Genomic DNA, 20,545 nt, shown 5'->3' with positions numbered 1-20,545 from the left:
AAATATTTAGGTGGAATTAACTTTACAAAGGATCATAATAACGCGAATGTAAAACTACTTTTTCATCCCATAAAAATTGAGCTGATGCCTCTTGTATTTTCGTCAAAAAAAGTCGGAATTTATGTTCTTGCTAACTTTTTCCTGTGGTTTCGCCTGCGAATTACAACGCGCCACCTATAAAAAAAAAAACACAGGATTTTCGCTAATTACAAGAGAAATATAGTTTTTTCAGGATGAAAATATCCCTATTTCGTTCTCCACAGATTCTTAATTACAACGATAAACTTCTAGGTACCTATTCAAAATCTTTTTGGAGCTTATAGAGATTTTTATTTAAATCAAATTAATTGCTTTCTTCTTTAATAGTAGTTAGTGTACACGTCCATTTCTCATCTTATTTTCGTACATACATATTATATTGAAGAGAAGTACCGAGAGTACCCGAAACCGCCGAGCTTGCATGAAGAAAGTTACGAATGTGGATGAAGCAAAGGAAGTGTGCAAAGATCGTGGCAAGAGGTTGCTATATTAGTAAGTACCGAGCACTTGGGTATTTTTCACGCCTACTCGTGAGTGGTTCGTGATTATTGTTCTTGTTCCAATTACAACTAGTGTTGCCGATCGATAGCCCACTATCGATAGTTAGTAAAAGTCGATACTTTTACTCAACTATCGATAGTGGGCTATGGTATATATCTATGGTAGTATCGATATACTTTCCATAGTAATGCATTCTGATACTATTGTACCAAACTGAGCTATCGATAGGCCAAGATATTATATATGATTTTCCAGGTTGATCAGATTTAAACTTTACGAATATTTTTGGGAAAAGCTCTATTCCCTTGGCCCCACTACGATCGTTTTGATTTCAGTCTTTTTGATGCCTTTACTCCACAACTTTCCGAGATTACCGCGTACATATAAACGGTTATCAGTCTATTCAAGACTGTTGGCTCTGTCTACCCCGCAAGGGATACAGACGTGATTATGTGTATGTAGGTGATTTAAAATAAAACAAATCAGTTCCTTAATTAGTATAGTTTATTTAATAAAACAGACACCATACGAGTTTTGAAAGAAACATTTAATTTTATAAACATAATGTAGTTAAATACAATAAGAATATGATGAAAACAGACCAAACGCTTTCATAAAATTGCAAAATTAATTGAAGAATGCAAAATGATGAAATAATTACTTCTATATGGCTTTTTTGGATGAGGCTTCTGTGTGGATGAAGCGAAGGAAGTATGCAGAGATCGTGGCAAGTGGAAAGATGCAGTCTCTGCCTGGGGCAGGCAAAGTCTCCGGGAAAGAGGCGTGATTTTAGGTATGTATGTATGCCTTTTAGAATATATTAGCGCTCGGCTTTTGATGTTTCATTCAAATAATATAATCCTTCAGGAATAAATTGTCTTAAAAGGGGAAAACTTTATCAAAACCGGTGCGTGGTTGAAAAAAAAATCACACAGAAACACGCGATTCAGTTACAAATTCAGTTATTAAAATTGCAATAAAATCTAATGAAAATATTTTTGTCAACATTATCATACAGCATTACCAAGTTTAAATTGGATTTTAAAATATATACTTTATTGCAATACAATAAGATCCATTTTTGAATTGTATATCTACATCAGTAAAATAACGTTAAACACAGAAAGTACATTATTTTGTATGCCATTTCTCTTATCAACAAATCCAGAATACACATAATCGTAGAATTTGTCGTAATCCAATCAAACATTAGACATTGTCTGTCAGATTTTTTACTTCAAAAGGGTTAGTTAGAAGACGACCTTCGGCGGTGTGAGCGTCGTGGAGACGAGCGGCGACCTCTGTTCCAAAAAAAAAAAACATTCTAAATTAATTTCTACATATACAAATTACACATATTGAGTTAGTCTCGAAGTGAGTTCGAGACTTGTGTTACGAGATACGAACTCAACGATACTATATTTTATAATAAATACTTATATAGAGAAACATCCAAGACCCAGGCCAATCAGAAAAAGTTCTTTTCTCATCATACCCTGGCCGGGATTCGAACCCGGGACCTCCGGTGTCACAGACAAGCGTACTACCGCTGCGCCACAGAGGCCGTCGAATTTGACGAAGTACTCGTATAGAAATCATTAGTTTAACATTCATTCATGCTTTTTAATGTAAACAAATGTGCATTATAAAGCCATACAGCCGAACGTGGCCTTTCAGTCTGTTTTCAAGACTGTTGCCTCTGTCTAACCCGCAAGGGATATGAACGTGACTACATATATGTATGTATGCATTTGGTACAACGAGTATACTAACCGTGCCGTGTGGCTCCCGGCACCAATACACAAAAGAAGAGGACCACTCCAAATCTTTCCCATGGATGTCGTAAAAGGCGACTAAGGGATATGCTTACAAACTTGGGATTCTTTTTTAGGCGATGGGCTAGCAACCTGTCACTAGTTGAAGCTCAATTCTATCGTTAAGCCAAATAGCTGTACGTGGCCATTCAGTATTTTCAAGACTGTTGGCTCTGTCTACCCCGCAAGGGATATAGACGTGACCATATGTATGTATGAGTATACTGACCTGCTTCGGCTTCGCTTGCGATCAGACGATCGTCGCGAGCGACCGCGTTCGGAGTCCGACGAGCTCGCTGACGACTCGCGTTTCTTCTTTGCCTCTGTAACAAAAAAGGCATACATACATGCATAGATTAAATCACGACTTTTTCCCGGAGGGGCAGGCAGAGACTACCACTTTCCACTTGCCACGATCTCTGCATACTTCCTTCGCTACGTCCATATTCACAACAAAAAGATAGTTAATACATAATATATATGTGTATATTATATATATAAAGATTAGATTATAATTTTATGACATACATTATACATATAATCACGTCTTTATCCATTGCTAGACAGAGCTAACAGTGTTGAAAAGACTGATAAGCCACGTTCAGCTGTTTGGCTTAATGATAAAATTGAGATTCAAATAGTGACAAGTTGCTATCCCATCGCTTATAAGAAGAATCTCAAGTTTATAAGCCTATCCCTTAGTCGCCTTTTACGACGTCCATGGGAACGTAATCCGTGGTCCGTAACACTGGTTTCGAACTTTTATCTAGGAAACTAACTCAATCTATCTATCTAATATAATTAAACAAGCAATTCTTGTATATATATAATCAGGATCTCGGAAACGGCTCCAACGATTTTCATGAAAGTTACAGATTAGGGGCTTTTCGACTCAAGGAATCGATTTATCAAGGTCCTAGGTTCGAGAAAAGCTTGGTTCCCAAGATATATAAACATTTTAAACACCGCGTTTTAAGAAACTATGTCAGCGCCATCTCTGGTAGACCGAGCAAGGCTCGGTCAACCGGGTACTTAGAATAATTTGCCAAAAAAAAATACCCGCTACAAATTGAGAACCTCCTTTGAAGTCGGTTAAAAAGACATCATACCTGCGGCCTTCTCCCTATCCCTTTGCCGAAGCTTTATAAGGCGAACAATCTCCATCAACTCCTTTTTGGCTTCCAACCGTTCTTCTTCCTGCAAAAAAAAAACGAAATATTATAACAAATTTGTATGTCACAACTACCCAACAATTAGGAGCGATTCGGGAATAATATAAACAAAAATTTATATTTTTGTAGCATAGTTCTTGTGTTTAATCAGACACACACACACACACACAATAACAGCACGCAAGAGAATGTTATAAGAAGCGCTTTTTTTTTTCATGAATACAAAAAAAAAGCACTTTAATAGAATACTAAAAAATTATGAAAAAAAATATAGATAGATAGAGTCTAATGCATCATAATTGAAAAAGAAAAACAGAAAAAAAATAACACAGGTAATGAGGTACAAAGGCGATATCGCTAAAGCAATCTCTTCCAGTCAACCTTAGGGTGGGAGGAAATTAAAATAGAAAGGCGATTGGAAATAAAAAATAGAAATTATAATATGTTATTAAATAAGTATCTTTATGTATAAGTTAGTATGTTTACTAATACATAATAAATGTTTGCAACATCCGAAAGGGTAAATACGATGGTATATATATTAAAGATTTTGTTGTACTCATGTTATGCAAATAAAAAAATGAAAATGAATTACTTTTTACCTTTATCAGGAACAATGTAGCTTTATATTAGTGAAAGAATGTTCGTAAATAGGTTAAGTAGTTTTTCAAGTTTCTGCTTTACAAACATACAAAAATACAAATATTTCCTCTTTATTATTAGTGTGGATTACATGTCGTGTGGTTCCCGGCACCAATACAAAAATGGAATAGGACCACTCTTTCCCATGGATGTCGTAATAGGCGACTAAGGAATAGGCTTACAAACTTGGGAATCTTTTCAAGGCGATGGGTTAACAACCTGTCACTATTTGAATCTCAATTCTATCATTAAGCCAAATAGCTGAACGTGGCCATTCAGTCTTTTCAAGACTGTTGGCTCTGTCTACCCCGCAAGGGGTATAGACGTGACCATATGTATGTATGTGAATTACCTTTTTCTTGTCATCTTCATCAGGTGTCTTGTTCTTGTCCTTACTTGTAGATTCGGAACGTTTTCTGTCGCGTCTTCTTGGGGACTTCGACCTTATGTAATGAGACAATACATATCAAGATCAATTGATCCAATTTACGCTCATACGGTGAGGGAAAACATCGTGAGGAAACCTGCACATTCAGGCAACTGAATGTGAAACTAAGGTCCAGTATGAGTTAGGTTCCCCTGCGAAGGTTGCGGATGTCAGATGGGAGTCGCTTCGTGTCGCGAAAAACATGACTCGCCCAATCCTAGATACATGGTCAAGGTCGAATTCCGAGCTTGTCCAAGCTTGAGCTAGAGAATTGAGGATATAATCGCGACTGGGACTGGGACGGTAGGAAGAAGACCAATTGACCAAATTAGACTAAAAGTAGACAAAGTCGACTAGCATATTAATACTTCAAATATTATTATGATTTAGAAAGAAAGAAAAATATTTTATTTGATATCACAAACTTAACTGTACTAAGTAACAGCATTTTACAATTTGTGCGTTTTTGTGAATATCAAAAAGGCTTCCTCACAGCAAGGTGAAGCAACCTTTCCAGTATTCCATTCCAGCTCAACGATTTGAAGCAATAAAACCTGTCACTATTTGAATCTCAATTCTATTATTATGCCATATATCTGAACGTGGCCTTCTAGCCTTCTCAAGACGATTGACCCTAAGGGATAAAGACGTGATCATATGTATGCATGTATAAATAACTCACCTGTTCCTGCTTCTCGACCTAGATCTTCTCTTCTCCCTCTCCTCGTCTCTAGTCTTACTCCTGTCATCTTTGCGTTTCTCACTTCTCTCTCTAGACCGTTCTCGTTTCTCGTGTCTATCCTTAGACCTATCGCGTTTCTCACTATCCCGACGTCGTTCCCGAGACCTATCCCGTTTCTCACTGTCATGTCGTCTCTCTCTAGATCTGTCCCGTGTCTCTCTATCGCGACGTCTTTCCCTAGACCTGCCCCGTTTCTCATCGTAACGATCTTTAGATTTATCGCGAGATTTGTCGCGGGACTTGTCGCGCGATCTATCGCGTTTAGCATATCTCTCCTTAGATCTCTCGCGTTTATCATCAGATCTGTCCTTAGACCGTTTCTCATCATCTCTATATTTATCTTTAGATTTATCACGCCTCTCGCGCGACCTGTCTCGTGACCTATCACGTTTCTCACTGCCTCTCCGCCTGTCTTTAGATTTCTCACGTTTCTCATTGTCTCTGTGTCTATCTGTGGATTTTTCGCGTTTGTCAATACTTGTAGACCTGCGTTTCTCAACACTTATTGATCTAGGTTTCTCAACACTTCTAGATCTACGTTTCTCAACACTTCTAGATCTACGTTTCTCAGCACTACTAGACCCGCGTTTCTCATCGCGTTTATCGGCGGAATCTTGGTATCTTTCCATAGATTTTTCTCTCTTATCATCATCTTTGTATTTATCTGTTGGTTTATCGCGTTTTTCGTACCGTTCTTTTGATCTTTCCTTGTCATTGGCGTCAGAAGATTTTCCTTCCCGCTCTTTCTGTACACTCTGCCGCCGTTCGCTATCTCTTTCGTTCTTCCTGTCGTCTCGCTCGCTCTTGTGGCGTTCCCTTTCATCTTCCATCTCTGGTTCTTTCACGCGATGTGTGTTGACTCTCTCGCGTTGGTCCGAGCGATTTCTGTCGCGTCGATTCAGTTCCGAACGGAGGTCTTCGTTCCTATAGAGAATATTTAAAAAGTAGTTAAAGGCAATCTTTCTTTTTAAACTATTTAAATAACCGCACCAATAAAAAGAAAGAATAGGACCAGTCCATCTCGTTCCCATGGATGTCGTAAAAGGCGACTAAGGGATATGCTTATAAACTTGGGATTCTTCTTTTAGGCGATGGGCTAGCAACCTGTCACTGTTTGAATCTCATTTCTTTCATCAAGCCAAAAAGCTGAACGTGACCTATCAGTCTTTTCAAGATTGTTGGCTCTGTCTACACCGCAAGGGTTATAGTCGTGACTATATGTATGAATGTAAAACTAGTTAAAAATATTTCAAGGGAATACTTGATTGACACCAAGATTTGATTTTTTCTTGTTAAAAAAATAAATCCATTTATATCATACATTAATTAAATCACGCCATTTATCCCGGAGGGGTAGGCAGAGACGACAACTTTCCACTTGCAACGATCTCTGCATACTGCCTTCCCTTCATCCACATTCATAACTCTCATCATGCAAGCTCGGCGGTTTCGGATACTCTAGACCTGACCCTTTACCAGGACGTCCTTAATTTGATCAAGATACGTTCGTCTAGGTCTTCCCACTCCGACCTTTCCCTCCACACTCTCCTTGTATATCTGCTTAGTCAACGCGCTTATGCCTTTCAATTGCGAATTAAGTACTGAATGACTAGTTTTATCATGGTCATCAACAATTCCTCTAAATTCATGGTCTTCACACTCGTAAAAACTCGTCTAAGGTGGAAGTACTAAGTCTAAGGTGGACTTACTTGGCATCTTTCCGCTGTGTATTCTTCTCTCTATTGAAGGTGCTTCTTAACATCGTGAAAGGGTCGTAGCCCCCGGCACTGTCGGCCTGTTTGGGGGCTTCGTTGGCGGCCACGGCCGAGGGGAGCCTGGGGGCGGAGTACACCGCCGACTGAGGACCATCACGGCGACGTGGTTCACGGCTATCTCTATAGATAAAATATACATAATCCTACTAATATTATAAAGGCGAAAGTTTGTATGGATGTATGGAAGTTTGTTACTCTTTCACGCAAAAACTACTGAACCGATTACCATGAAATTTGGTATGTAGGTAGCTGAAGACCCAGAATAACACATAGGCTACTTTTTATCCCAGAGTTCCCGCGGGATTGATAGGGTTTCCATGCGGACGAAGTCGCGGGCGGCCTCTAGTTACAGATAAAATGAAGAATTGTGAAATTTTCCAAGCAAGTTTAGCTCTGTCTACCCCGCAAGGGATATAGACGTGACTGTATGTATGTATGTACACTCACTGCTGGTCATGCTTCGGGTGGACGCCCAGCGCCAGGGCGAGCATGTCGGCGCGAGTGTCGCGGCGCGCCGCCCGCTCGCCGCGCTCCGCTCGCTCGCCGCGCTCGCGGCGACGATTGTCCGCTCGAGCGTCCCCGCGACGCTTGTGCGGGACTGCTTCGTCTAACAATTTGAATTTATTCATATAGATATGATCATATTGCACACCATGTGTCGTGTGGTTCCCGGCACCAATACAAAAAATAATAGGACCACTCCATTTCTTTGACATGGATGTCGTAAAAGGCGACTAAGGGTTAGGCTTACATACTTGTGATTCTTTTTTAGGCGATGGGCTAGCAACCTGTCACTATTTGGATACCATCATTAAGCCGAGCAGCTGAATGTGGACATTCAGTCTTTTCGGGACTATTGGCTCTGTCTACCCCATAAGGGATATAGACGTGACAATATGTATGTATGCATATTGCACACATCAATTGTGAATATACATAATCTTAAAACACAGCTGATTGATCCACATTCACACTTTTAATAAAGAGAACAAGATTTTTTTTTTTTTTTTTTGTATAATAAATGCGGTTAAAGAAATTTATTCTCATAAAAGAATCTACAAAAACTCACAATGAGAACTTAAAATATATTACATTAATGAACGTATTCACACACACAATGAATACATTCACTCCGTTCTAGCTGCACGCGCAGAACTAATTAGGATCTTCGATAGTAGCATTAAAATACAATGTGTGCATGTGCGTCTAGTCATCATTAGAGGACCAGAATAAGCGTCCAAAATCCGCTTTTGCTCAACATATTCGTAATGTATGTTTTTACTGCATGTATAATTTTTTATGGGGCATAAAAATAATTAGTCATATATTGTATTTTTGTCAGTTTGTAACGAATAAACTCAAAAGCCACTAGACTGATTTTCACGAAATTTTTCACAGGTACAGACAGACCTTTGGGAGTGACACTACTTTTTCTGAAATTTCCCACAAAAACGTAGCCCCGTACAGAATCTAGTGTAACCATAAACTTAAAACTATCAATCAAACCAAGAAAATTTAACAAAATCGGATTAATTGATCAATTTTTTTTATTGCATAAATAAAACAAGAGTTTCAGCTTCTTACCTTCTTGTTCTACATCCTCTTCAAAGTCCAGAGCATTGTAATCTACTTTCGACTTTTCTGTAAACAAAATATTTTTTATTAAATACTTATCAATCATATACTCTGCCTTCAACATTTTATTCCTAGCTACTGTACAATTTTAACACTGCAAATTAAGTGCAATGATAACATTCCTAAAGTCTTCTTTTCCTCCTGACTTTAGTCCCGGTTGCATCCTCCCTCACCATTCAGGAGAGGAGCCCGGGGTAAGCCTTTGACCATGGATCCTGGATTGGGTGAGTCAGATTTTTACACGGAGCGACTACCGTCTGACCTCCACAACTTACGAAGGGAAACCTAACCCATATTGGATCGATCATGGCTACACATCCAGTTGCCTGAATGTGCAGGTTTTCTCACAATTGATAACACATTGATAACTATGATCGATCCAATACGGGTAAGGTTCCCCTGCAAAGGTTGCAGAGGTCAGCCGGAATCGCTTCGTGTAAAAACCTGACTCATCCAATCCAGCATCATCTTGGCGTGTTGACAATACCTCTAACAAAGGTACATATATAATATATACAACCACTTCTATATCAATTGCAGGCTAGACAGAGCCAAGCGTCTTGAAAATACTGATAGGCCACGTTTAGCTGAATAATGTATCATTATATTAATTGTAATTGAGATTTAAATTGTTGTATTGACAGGTTGCTAGCCCATCGCCTAAAAGATCCCAAGTTCAAAAGCCCTTCCCTTCCTTAGTCGCTGTTTAAAAATAAAATAAAATATGTATGTACACACTGTACAAATTATAATTAGAAGTTAGAAGAACAATGACGTACCTAAAGTTGTGTCACATTCCCCTTCTTCCTTTTCCTTGGGCTGTTCCGGGGTACCACCTTCTGCGTCACCTATGAAAAAAAAAATTATAGGTATATACAGTACAAATTACACAGATTAAGTTAGCCTCGAAGTAAGTTCGAGACTTGTGTTGCGAGATACTGACTCAACGATTCTATTTTTTATGCATACATACATATAATATAATTAAGTCCCTTTTCCGGAGGGACAGTCAGGAATAACTGGAATAATTCAGAACTAGCAACGAAAGATGTAGTTACAGGAATAGAAAAGGGTATGTTAAGATGGTTCGGTCATGTGGAGAGGATGAATGAAAACAGGTTGACTAAGCAGATATACAAGGAGAGTGTGGAGAGAAAGGTCGGAGTGGGAAGACCTAGACGAACGTATCTTGATCAAATTGAGGACGTCCTGGTAAAGGGTCAGGTCAAAAGTATCCGAAACCGCCGAGCTTGCATGAAGAGAGTTATGAATGTGGATGAAACGAAGGAAGTATGCAGAGATCGTGGCAAGTGGAAAGATGTTGTCTCTGCCTACCCCTCCGAGAAAAAGGCGTGATTTCATGTATGTATGTATAGCGACTAAATAACTTTATTCCAGTACCTACAGAAATGGACTATAACATTAGAGGTGAGGCGACTTACCGCTTATCTGCCTTGTGGTTCTGGGCCTTTCATGATCTTCTTTCTCCCGGTCTTGTTCGCCACGCTGAAATGTAAATAAATTTAAACATAATTCAATTCCATCATAAAGCTATATACAGTTGGAAGTGGCCTTAGTCTTAACAAGACTATTTGCTCAGTCTACCCTGTGTGGGATATAGACGTGACTATATGCATGACCGAGCCAACAGTCTTGTAAAGACTGATAGGCCACGTTCAGCTGTTTGGCTTGATGATAAAATTGAGATTTAAATAGTGACAGGTTGCTAGCCTATCGCCCTAAAAGAAGAATCTCAATTTTATAAGCCCATCCCTTAGTCGCCTTTTACGACATCCATGAGAATGAGACGGAGAGGTCCTATTTTTTTTTTTATTGGTGTTGTTAATCTATTTTATTCTATACATACATACATATGGTCACGTCTTTATCCCTTGTGGTGTAGACAGAGCCAACAGTCTTGAAAAGACTGATTGGCCACGTTCAGCTGTTTGGCTTAATGATAGAATTGAGATTCAACTAGTGACAGGTTGCTAGCCCATCGCCTAAAAGAAAAATCTCAATTTTATAAGCCCATCCCTTAGTCGCCTTTTACGACATCCATGGGAATGAGACGGGGTGGTCCTATTCTTTTTTGTAATGGTGCCGAGAACCACACGGCAAACATATAATTTTTTTCTTTTTTTTTTATTGGTGACGGTAAATCTATCTTATTCTAATAATACTATTATAACAAATATTACCTCGAATTCTGATAACTTGATGATTCTCCTCTGCGCTTGTCTCCAATGGGGCGGGGTCACTGAACGAGATCGGGACCGGGAACGGGACGGGGTACGGTAACGCTGTTAATGAAAAAAACATTCAATTTTTACATACATACATACATATCATCACGTCTATATCCCTTACGGGGTAGACAGAGCCAACAGTCTTGAAAAGACTGAAAGACCACGTTCAGCTATTTGGCTTAATGATAGAATTGAGATTCAAATAGTGACAGGTTGCTAGCCTGTCGCCTAAAAAAGAATCCCAAGTTTGGAAACCTATCCCTTAGTCGCCTTTTACGACATCCATGGGAAAGAGATGAAGTGGTCCTATTCTTTTTTTATTGGTGCCGGGAACCACACGGCACATTTAATTCAATTTTTTTAATATACTACATACTAGCTGTGCCCGCGACTTGGTCCGCGTGGAATAGTTATTTTATGCATCATTGAAGCCCTCAAGGATGAATAATTTTCACCGTTTTTTTTTTTTCATATTCTCCATTTCTTCGCTCTTATAGTTGCAGCGTGATGTTATACAGCCTAAAGCGTTCCTCGATAAATGGTCTATTCAACACAAAAATAATTTTTCAATTCGAACCAGTAGTTCCTGAGATAAGCGCGTTCAAACAAACAAACAAACAAAACTCTTCAGCTTTATATTTTTTTACTTAATTATCTAACAAGTATTTCAAGACTACTGGCTCTGTCTACCCCGCAAGGGATATAGACGTGATTATATGAATGAATGAATTATCTAACAAATATAAATGTGACAGTAAATGTACAGTGAACAACCAAATTGAATACTTACAAATACACCCCTTCCCTTGATGATTCTGCCGCTGCGTGTGTATGTATGTCTATCCCTCTCGCGGTAACGCATCCTGAACAAAAATATACATGTTACTGACTGGCTTATACTTTTTGTATGTACGTTTGTGTAGGCAGATCTCCTTATCAAACTTTAACAAACATACATACATATAGTCACGTCTATATCCCTTACGGGGTAGACAGAGCCAATAGTCCCGAAAAGACTGAATGGCCACGTGGAATTGAGATCCAAATAGTGACAGGCTACTAGCCCATCGCTTCAAAAAAAAAGAATCGCAATTTTATAAGCCTATCCCTTAGTTGCCTTTTACGACATCCATGGGAAAGAGATGGAGTGATCCTATTCTTTTTTTGTATTGGTGCCGGGAACCACACGGCACTGCCGGACAACTTGAAGAAAATTTGGTAATATGTGTATTTAAAAAGAAATACATACACCTATTAAATTTTCAACCCACTAAAACCTTTTTTTTAATAATCTTCTATTATTTTCACAGTACAGTCACATATAGAAAAATATATCGCCTCGATTGATGTTTCAGAACTTCGGAGACTGCTAAAACTAAACTGCTTTAATAATAAAAGAAATTAAAATTATACCCCATAAATATTTACTTACATTAGGAATTTAGAAAAGCTGTAATTAAGAATCATCATAAAAAAAAATATCTGAGTATCTTTTATAAAATATAACTTAAACATCGAAGTTGACAGAGTGGAATAGGGTTTCAATCTCAATTTACTGCATGAAGCGACTAAAGAAATTTTTAACATAAATCTGTGTTTATTTTCATAAAGATGTCAGGAGATGAGAGAGAGAGCATGAATTTAGGAGATTTCTAAACTCAAGATAAGTTGGCATTTTGCTTCAAAAGTATTGGTTTAACACCGTTGACAAAATTTTGTGAGCATAGTATTGAGTAGGTCTGAGAATCGGCCAACATCTATTTTTCATACCCCTTAAGGGTTGTCCACCCTTAACTTTTTTTAATTAGAAAATTATTTATATGGCAAAACAACATTTGCCGGGACAGCTAGTTATGTATCATTTTGCCACTCAGACCTTTTCCTTAAAGGGGGAGGCCCTTTAAGGAAAAGGTCTGAGTGGGGACGAACGTATCTTGATCAAATTAAGGACGTCCTGGTAAAGGGTCAGGTCCAAAGTACCCGAAGCCGCCGAGCTTGCATGAATGTGGATGAAGCGAGGGAAGTATGCAGAGATTGTGGCAAGTGGAAAGATGTAGTCTCTGCGTAGCCCTCCGGGAAAGAGGCGTGATTTTATGTATGTATGTATGATGTATGTATATATGTATGTATGATGTATGTATGTCTGTATGTATGTATGTATGTATATATGTATGTATGTATATATGTATGTATGTATATATGTATGTATGATGTATGTATGTATGTCTGTATGTATGTATATACCTGTCCCTGTCCTGCCGCGGGTCGGGCGCGCCCTGGTCGCGGTCGCGCGCGGCGCGCAGCAGGAACCGGTTGGCGGGCACGGCCGGGATCTCCCGCGGGTCTATCTTGCTGGTCACCACCAGGGGATGAGCCGCCTCCTGGGGCTCCTCATCCTCGCCAGACGGCTCTGACTGGTGTCTGAAACAATTGACATCTGATGAAAATGCTGCAGTGTAATTTGTTCCGCCGCTTCTTCTACACATGCGCTTCGGAAGCAGTGGTAGTTATAATTTCATTTACGTCTGATGAAAATGCTGCAGTGCAGTTTGTTCCGCCGCTTCTTCTACACATGCGCTTCGGAAGCGGTGGTAGTTATAATTAGATTTAAGTCATGTGACGTCAATAAGTGATACCTTGTATCCAATTTTGAAAATAAATCTATTCTATTCTATTCAATTATTTTTTACTTATCATTGTTATTAAGAAACAAAAAATAACAAAGAGAAATACTTTCCCAAAAAAGATATTTGGGATGAAATACCAATAGTGATAAGTCCGCTATTATAAATTATTTAATTAACACCCCATTGACATATTTTTGCTATGCTGACACCGGATGACTTAGGAATTTTCGATAAGGTCACGAGAGTTTAAAATTTTTTTAGTATCACAAAATGCACAACACTGCTTTATAAGTTTTAACTACGAAAATAAAAATATTGCTATTAAAATAAACTAATGCTTTTAAATTATATCAGTTCAAACATCTTAACATATAAGTAAGGTACACTTAAATAAATATATACACACCTCTTTTTCTTCTTTTCTTTCTTCTCCTTCTTCTTCTTCCTGTCCTTCTTATGCTCCTTCTCAGACTCCGCGTCACTTTCATCTTTGCTTTTCTCCGGTTTACGCTTTTTTCCTGAAAAATCCACATGAATTTAATAATCTCCCAATTTAATTCTACTATCAAAATAATAATCTTAATTTTACTTTCGAGCACAAATAAAGGATCTTTGAGCACAAACTTATAAACTTGGGGATTCTTCTTTTAGGCGATGGGCTAGCAACCTGTCACTATTTGAATCTCAATTCTATCATTAAGCCAAACAGCTGAGCGTGGCCTGTGAGTCTTTCAAGACTGCTGGCTTTTGAAAAGTAAATTGGTATAGTCCCCGTGGAAGACCTGTATTCTTTTAAATAGTGTCGTACCATACATACATAAATATGGTCACGTCTATATCCATTGCGGGGTAGACAGAGCCAACAGTCTTGAAAAGACTGAATGGCCACGTTCAGCTATTTGTCTTAATGATAGAATTGAGATTCAAATAGTGACAGATTGCTAGCCCATCGCTTTAAAGAAGAAACCCAAGTTTTTAAGCCTATCCCTTAGTCGCCTTTTACGACATCCATGGGAAAGAGATGGAGTGGTCCTATTCTTTTTTGTATTGGTGCCGGGAATCGCGCGGCACTTGGAATTTTTTAATTTGTCAGTTTGTTAAAATAGTGATGTACCAACCTGCTTTGACCCTGACCAGCTGCCCGCATTTGGCGACGGTGACGTCCTGCAGCGGGCGCGCGTTTGAGTCTAAGTTACAGATATGATAATCCACTAACCTTTTAGCTATAGATGGCCAATTGATTTGGTTCGGCATTACCAAGCACCAATCTTTGCAAGTGACAAGCTCCTAAAATAGTGATGTACCGACCTTTTTTTTACCTGTGGAAAGAGCTTCGTCTACCCGGCTATGTGGAACTCACTAAAACCACACGGTGCCATCGCCTACCGCTTCGTTGCCAGGAGCATGAGCTGCCCTCTCACATTCGTGACGCGGTAGCCGCTCTCCACAGAGCGGCCAGCGGGGTGACCACTATTTGAATCTCAATTCTATCATTAAGCCTAACAGCTGAACGAGGCCTGTGAGTCTTTCAAGACTGCTGGCTTTTGGAATAGTCCCCATGGAAGACCTGTATTCTTTTGAATTTGAATTTGTCAGTTTGTTAAAACAGTAATGTACCGACCTGCTTTGACCCTGACCAGCTGCCCGCAGTTGGCGACGGTGACGTCCTGCAGAGGGCGCGCGTTGCGGTCCACGGGCAGCGTCTCCAGCTGCCGCACGAGCGCCGCGCCGCCGACCACGTGGCCGAACACCACGTGCACACTGCCGGACAAGACGGGACATGTTGTAGTTCAATGCGCACACGCTTAACTACATAGTATGAAACAAAGTCGCTATTTTAGTCTGTTTGTCTGTACGCTTAAATCTTTGAAAAAATGAAAATCAATGCGCACACGCTTAGGTAATAAAACCGTTGACAAAATGTTAAATGCTAATGTATTAAATTTTACCTTTTATTAATATTTTTTTTTTACTACAATTAACAGTTTCATGTGCACACTGCCGGACAACGGGACAACATGTTGTAGTTCAATGCGCACGCGCTTCACTACATAGTATGAAACAAAGTCGCTATTTTAGTCTGTTTGTCTGTACGCTTAAATCTTTAAAATTACGCAACGGATTTTGATGCGGTGTTTTGTAACAGGTAGAGGGATTCAAGAGGAAGGTTTTTATGTATAACATGTTGTAGCTCAGTGCGCACACGCTTAGGTAATAAAACCGTTGACAAAATGTTAAATGCTAATGTATTAAATTTTACATTTTGTTAATTTTTTTTTTGCTACAATTACCAGTTTCATTTTCTAAAGTTCATACATAGATAACGACACAATATGTTGTAGGTCAGTGCGCACACGCTTAGGTAATAAAACCGTTGACAAAATGTAAAATTTAACCTTAGCTAATGTATTAAATTTAACCTTTTGTTAATATTTTTTTTAACTACAATTAACAGTTTCACGTGCACACTGCCGGACAACGGGACAACATGTTGTAGTTCAATGCGCACACGCTTCACTACATAGTATGAAACAAAGTCGCTATTTTAGTCTGTTTGTCTGTACGCTTAAATCTTTAAAATTACGCAACGGATTTCGATGCGCTTTTTTGTAACAGGTAGAGTGATTCAAGAGGAAGGTTTTTATGTATAATATGTTGTAGCTCAGTGCGCACACGCTTAGGTAATAAAACCGTTGACAAAATGTTAAATGCTAATGTATTAAATTTTACCATTTGTTAATATTTTTTTTTTACTACAATTAACAGTTTCATGTGCACACTGCCGGACAACGGGACAACATGTTGTAGTTCAATGCGCACACGCTTCACTACATAGTATAAAACAAAGTCGCTATTTTAGTCTGTTTGTCTGTACGCTTAAATCTTTAAAATTACGCAACGGATTTTGATGCGCTTTTTTGTAACAGGTAGAGTGATTCAAGAGGAAGGTTTTTATGTATAACATGTTGTGGGTCAGTGCGCACACGCTTAGGTAATAAAACCGTTGACAAAATGTTAAATGCTAATGTATTAAATTTTACCTTTTATTAATATTTTTTTTTTACTACAATTAACAGTTTCATGTGCACACTGCCGGACAACGGGACAACATGTTGTGGGTCAGTGCGCACACGCTTAGGTAATAAAACCGTTGACAAAATGTTAAATTTAACCTTAGCTAATGTATTAAATTTAACCTTTTATTAATAATTTTTTTTACTACAATTAACAGTTTCATTTTCTACAGTTCATACATAGATAACGACACAATATGTTGTAGGTCAGTGCGCACACGCTTAGGTAATATAACCGTTGACAAAATGTTAAATGCTAATGTATTAAATTTTACCTTTTGTTAATATATTTTTTTTTACTACAATTAACAGTTTCATTTTCTACAGTTCATACATAGATAACGACACAATATGTTGTAGGTCAGTGCGCACACGCTTAGGTAATAAAACCGATGACAAAATGTTATTAAATTTAACCTTTTGTTAATATTTTTTTTTTACTACAATTAACAGTTTCATTTTCTACAGTTCATACATACATATGGTCACGTCGTGTGGGGTAGACAGAGCCAAACAGTCTTAAAAAGACTGATCGGCCACGTTCAGCAACGCAAATTGTTTGCGTTTATTTGTACACATATTAAGAAGTTCCAAACAAATTAAATATTTCTTTATTATGAAAATAATAAATAAAGACGCAGATCCTAATAAAAAATAAATAAATAAATTAATTATACTCACTTGTCGAGATGCGGCGCCGGCTGTGTGGTTCTACAACACACAGAACAACAAGAATGATAGCAGTCGGAGCGCGACGAACCGGCGGCTCAGCGCTACACACACATAATAACATCAATGTTTGTACACACATACACACACACACATTGTAGCGCCGATTAATTCATGCTTATATAACATTTGTACAAAGAGCCGTCCGTTGCTAATCGACATCCTACTTTTTTGAAGTGGGTTACATTACTAAAACCTTCTTATAAGCGTAGTAAAGTCTTTCCCGAAAAATGCATCAAAATCGGTTCAGCATAACGCGAGATAATTGCAGACACGTCAAACTGAACACCGGCTTTTTAAAGGCAGTTAAAAAGAGGAGTCAATCACTGTATTATCACTTTAGATTATCCTTCAAAGCGTGGTCAGACGGGAGTCACTATAATCACTCTATAGATTACCCTACAAAATTGTGAAGGGCAGACGGGTGTCACTTAAAGTAAACACCCAGACCCACTCCCAAGATTTGGCATAATACATTATGTACTCAATGCCTGTGATCCTTGTTGAATTTTGTAAATTAACACACACACACACACACACACACATAACCACGTCTATATCTCTTGGGGGGTAGACAGAACAAGCAGTCCTCGAAATATTAACAGGCAGCGTTCAGCTGTAAGGCTTAATGATAGAATTTTTTATTGTTTTAACTGTTTGTTTTCTTGTGCACAATTTCAAGGAAATTTCATTAATTCTAAGAAAGAAAATATGTGCAAGTGATATTAAGATTTTGTCAAAGACATAAAAGTATGACATCAACAAAAATTTTGGACCCTCACTTAGCATATATTTAATATTAGCTGTTGCTCGCGACTTTGTTTGCCAACAATTTCAATACATAAAGGTTGACACCCTGTATTCCTCCCTTAGAGAGGTGAGGGGAGAAATTGTTGCAAACCAGTTTTTAAGCTTGAAGGAAATTTGCATTGAAATTGGAGCAATAGTTTTTGTGTAATGTGTTACAAACATACAAACAGACAGAAATTCTAGGAATCATATTTTTGACTTCTGTTGGTCTTGTTAAGATCCCCCATATTGATTTCTTGGCAATATTATTCAAGTACAGACATCAGTCAGTTACAATTGTATTGTATGTATGGATACATACATACATATGGTCACGTCTATATCCCTTGTGGGGTAGACAGCCAACAGTCTTGAAGACTGAATGGCCACATTCAGCTATTTGGCTTAATGATAGAATTGAGATTCAAATAGTGACAAGTTGCTAGCCCATTGCCTAAAAAAGAATCCCAAGTTTGTAAGCCTATCCCTTAGTCGCATTTTACGACATCCATGAGAAAGAGATGAAGTGGTCCTATTCTTTTTTGAACTAGTGCTGGGAACCACACGACACATATATGTATTGAGAGCCTAAATGAGCCGGATTGCTAATATTACTCATACCTGTGCTTACCCAGTCCACAACTTACATAAAGAATTGAGATCCGTTAGTGTCTTTGCCTCTGTTAGCCATAGACAACAAATATGGCCGATCATGCTTCAGCTCAAATGATTCATCTGTAAAAGTCATTTTATTAGAGAATTTATTTATTTATTTATTTATTTATTGTGACAAAAACGGTTTACACCTATTACAATTATCACACTTTACAATTTGAAACACAGGTATATCATATTAAGTTAACCATATTAAATCATATAAAAAATTTGAATAATGAAATTAAATTTGAATACACATAAATTAAAAACAACAAAAATAATATTTTAAAAATTTTGTCAATAAAAGTTTTGTCCGTCAGATCTTAAGAACCCTGTTTTATGCAGATAATACAAAATCATTATGTCATTATGTATGTATGTAGTATGGAAGTGAAAGATGTCTTTACCTATTATACTACTCCAAGAAAAAGATCATGATGATAATGTAGAAAAAAAATACCAACATAGATATGATAACAAATCTACAAGTACTACAAAAAAATTCAATGGAACCCCATTAAATTTTTTTGCATCTCTTTAAACTGTATTCTGTTTTTTTTTTTATGTTTTGTAATTAGATAACAATTACTGTAAAGTCCACTTTGAGCCCGCCGCCTGCCACATGATGCATTCCCGGACCGCGCCCTATTGTGAACAAGACCGGCCGGAGGCAGGATTTCCACCTGTCAATCCTAAAGTTTTCATATACACTTGTTTTATACATACCTTCAAAAGTGCCCCCGTAAATAGATTCCCCGCCGGTACCATTTGCATTAGTGAAATCACCTCCTTGAATCATGAAATCCTTCACGACTCGATGGAACACCATACCCTAAAGCCAAGGAAATGGTATCAAAACCAACTTCTGTCAAAAAGTAATTCAGTATAATACCAAAATAATAGGATTTTTAACCGACTTTAATGAATATTTATAAAGTTCGTGAAAGCAGACAAGAATTTTCAAATTTAAAAGCGGAAGGTGAAATATAGATTAGGTTACGCAAAAAAACTAACCTTATAAGTCAGCGGCTTCCCAGTAACTTTACCGACTCCAGCATCCCCCGAGCATAGGGCCCGGAAATTTTCAGCAGTTTTTGGTGCCACATCGTTGAAAAGCTCGAAAACAATCCGTCCAGAAGGCAAGCCACCGATCGCTATGTCCATAAAAACACGATCATTGGGCGGCTTTTCGTCGCCGTCGACCGTCATTTTTGCAAGCGACAATCAAAAGATCCGATTCACCAGAGAGAAATTATTTTACACTAAATTAATAACTATCTGGAAACCTATAACCTGACACTGTAAATATTGCAAAAATACAAACACATAGCTAAGCAAAAGTTGATTTCAGATTCAACCAAACAAACCAACCCCAAACGACATGGATTTGGATCAAAAAGAAATGAAATCCAATGGAGGAGTGTCAGTGTCAAAAACAATGTCAATCTTGGTTAAGGTTGTTAAATTGTCGATTTCGATTTTCTGAAATGAAGAAAGAAAAATAGAAAAATTCAAAATTATTATTCATTTATTCGTGTATATACCATACACGAATAAATGAATAATAATTTTGAATTTTTTGAATAAAAAATCTTTTTCAGATTAAAAATTATTTATAAAAAAAGAAACTAAACCCCATAAAAATAAATTTAAAGACCCTAGTGAAGTCCATA

The 20,545-nt window shown here is 37.9% G+C and overlaps 1 protein-coding gene across 3 annotated transcripts; it reads right to left on the bottom strand.

Annotated features, from left to right (window-relative positions):
* Window positions 1–1,318: 1,318 nt before the first annotated feature.
* On the bottom strand, window positions 1,319–20,287 carry LOC106134821 (peptidyl-prolyl cis-trans isomerase G). Of its 3 annotated transcripts, XM_060946145.1 has the most exons (20): window positions 19,887–20,287; window positions 19,599–19,704; window positions 18,863–18,950; window positions 17,379–17,408; window positions 15,245–15,384; window positions 14,030–14,141; window positions 13,241–13,417; window positions 11,787–11,859; window positions 10,949–11,050; window positions 10,190–10,253; window positions 9,527–9,595; window positions 8,697–8,753; window positions 7,560–7,719; window positions 7,047–7,232; window positions 5,781–6,261; window positions 5,278–5,741; window positions 4,521–4,611; window positions 3,464–3,551; window positions 2,584–2,677; window positions 1,319–1,841 (listed from the first exon to the last, which is right to left on the bottom strand). In XM_060946145.1, the coding sequence occupies exons 1-20, from the start codon at window positions 20,079–20,081 to the stop codon at window positions 1,787–1,789; spliced, it is 2,832 nt and encodes a 943-aa protein (XP_060802128.1). In that variant the 5' UTR covers window positions 20,082–20,287; the 3' UTR covers window positions 1,319–1,786. The 3 variants fall into 3 exon arrangements, with proteins under 3 accessions (XP_060802128.1, XP_060802127.1, XP_060802129.1); XM_060946144.1 differs by having other exon boundaries at window positions 5,278–6,261; XM_060946146.1 differs by lacking the exons at window positions 15,245–15,384; window positions 17,379–17,408; window positions 18,863–18,950; window positions 19,599–19,704; window positions 19,887–20,287 and adding an exon at window positions 14,742–14,799 and having other exon boundaries at window positions 5,278–6,261.
* Window positions 20,288–20,545: the final 258 nt, after the last annotated feature.

The sequence above is a fragment of the Amyelois transitella genome, chromosome 10 (genome assembly GCF_032362555.1).
Source record: "Amyelois transitella isolate CPQ chromosome 10, ilAmyTran1.1, whole genome shotgun sequence".
Classification (NCBI taxonomy): domain Eukaryota; kingdom Metazoa; phylum Arthropoda; class Insecta; order Lepidoptera; family Pyralidae; genus Amyelois; species Amyelois transitella.
The sequence above is the reverse complement of the archived record's forward strand: the minus strand, read 5'-3'. Positions and strand labels throughout refer to the sequence as shown.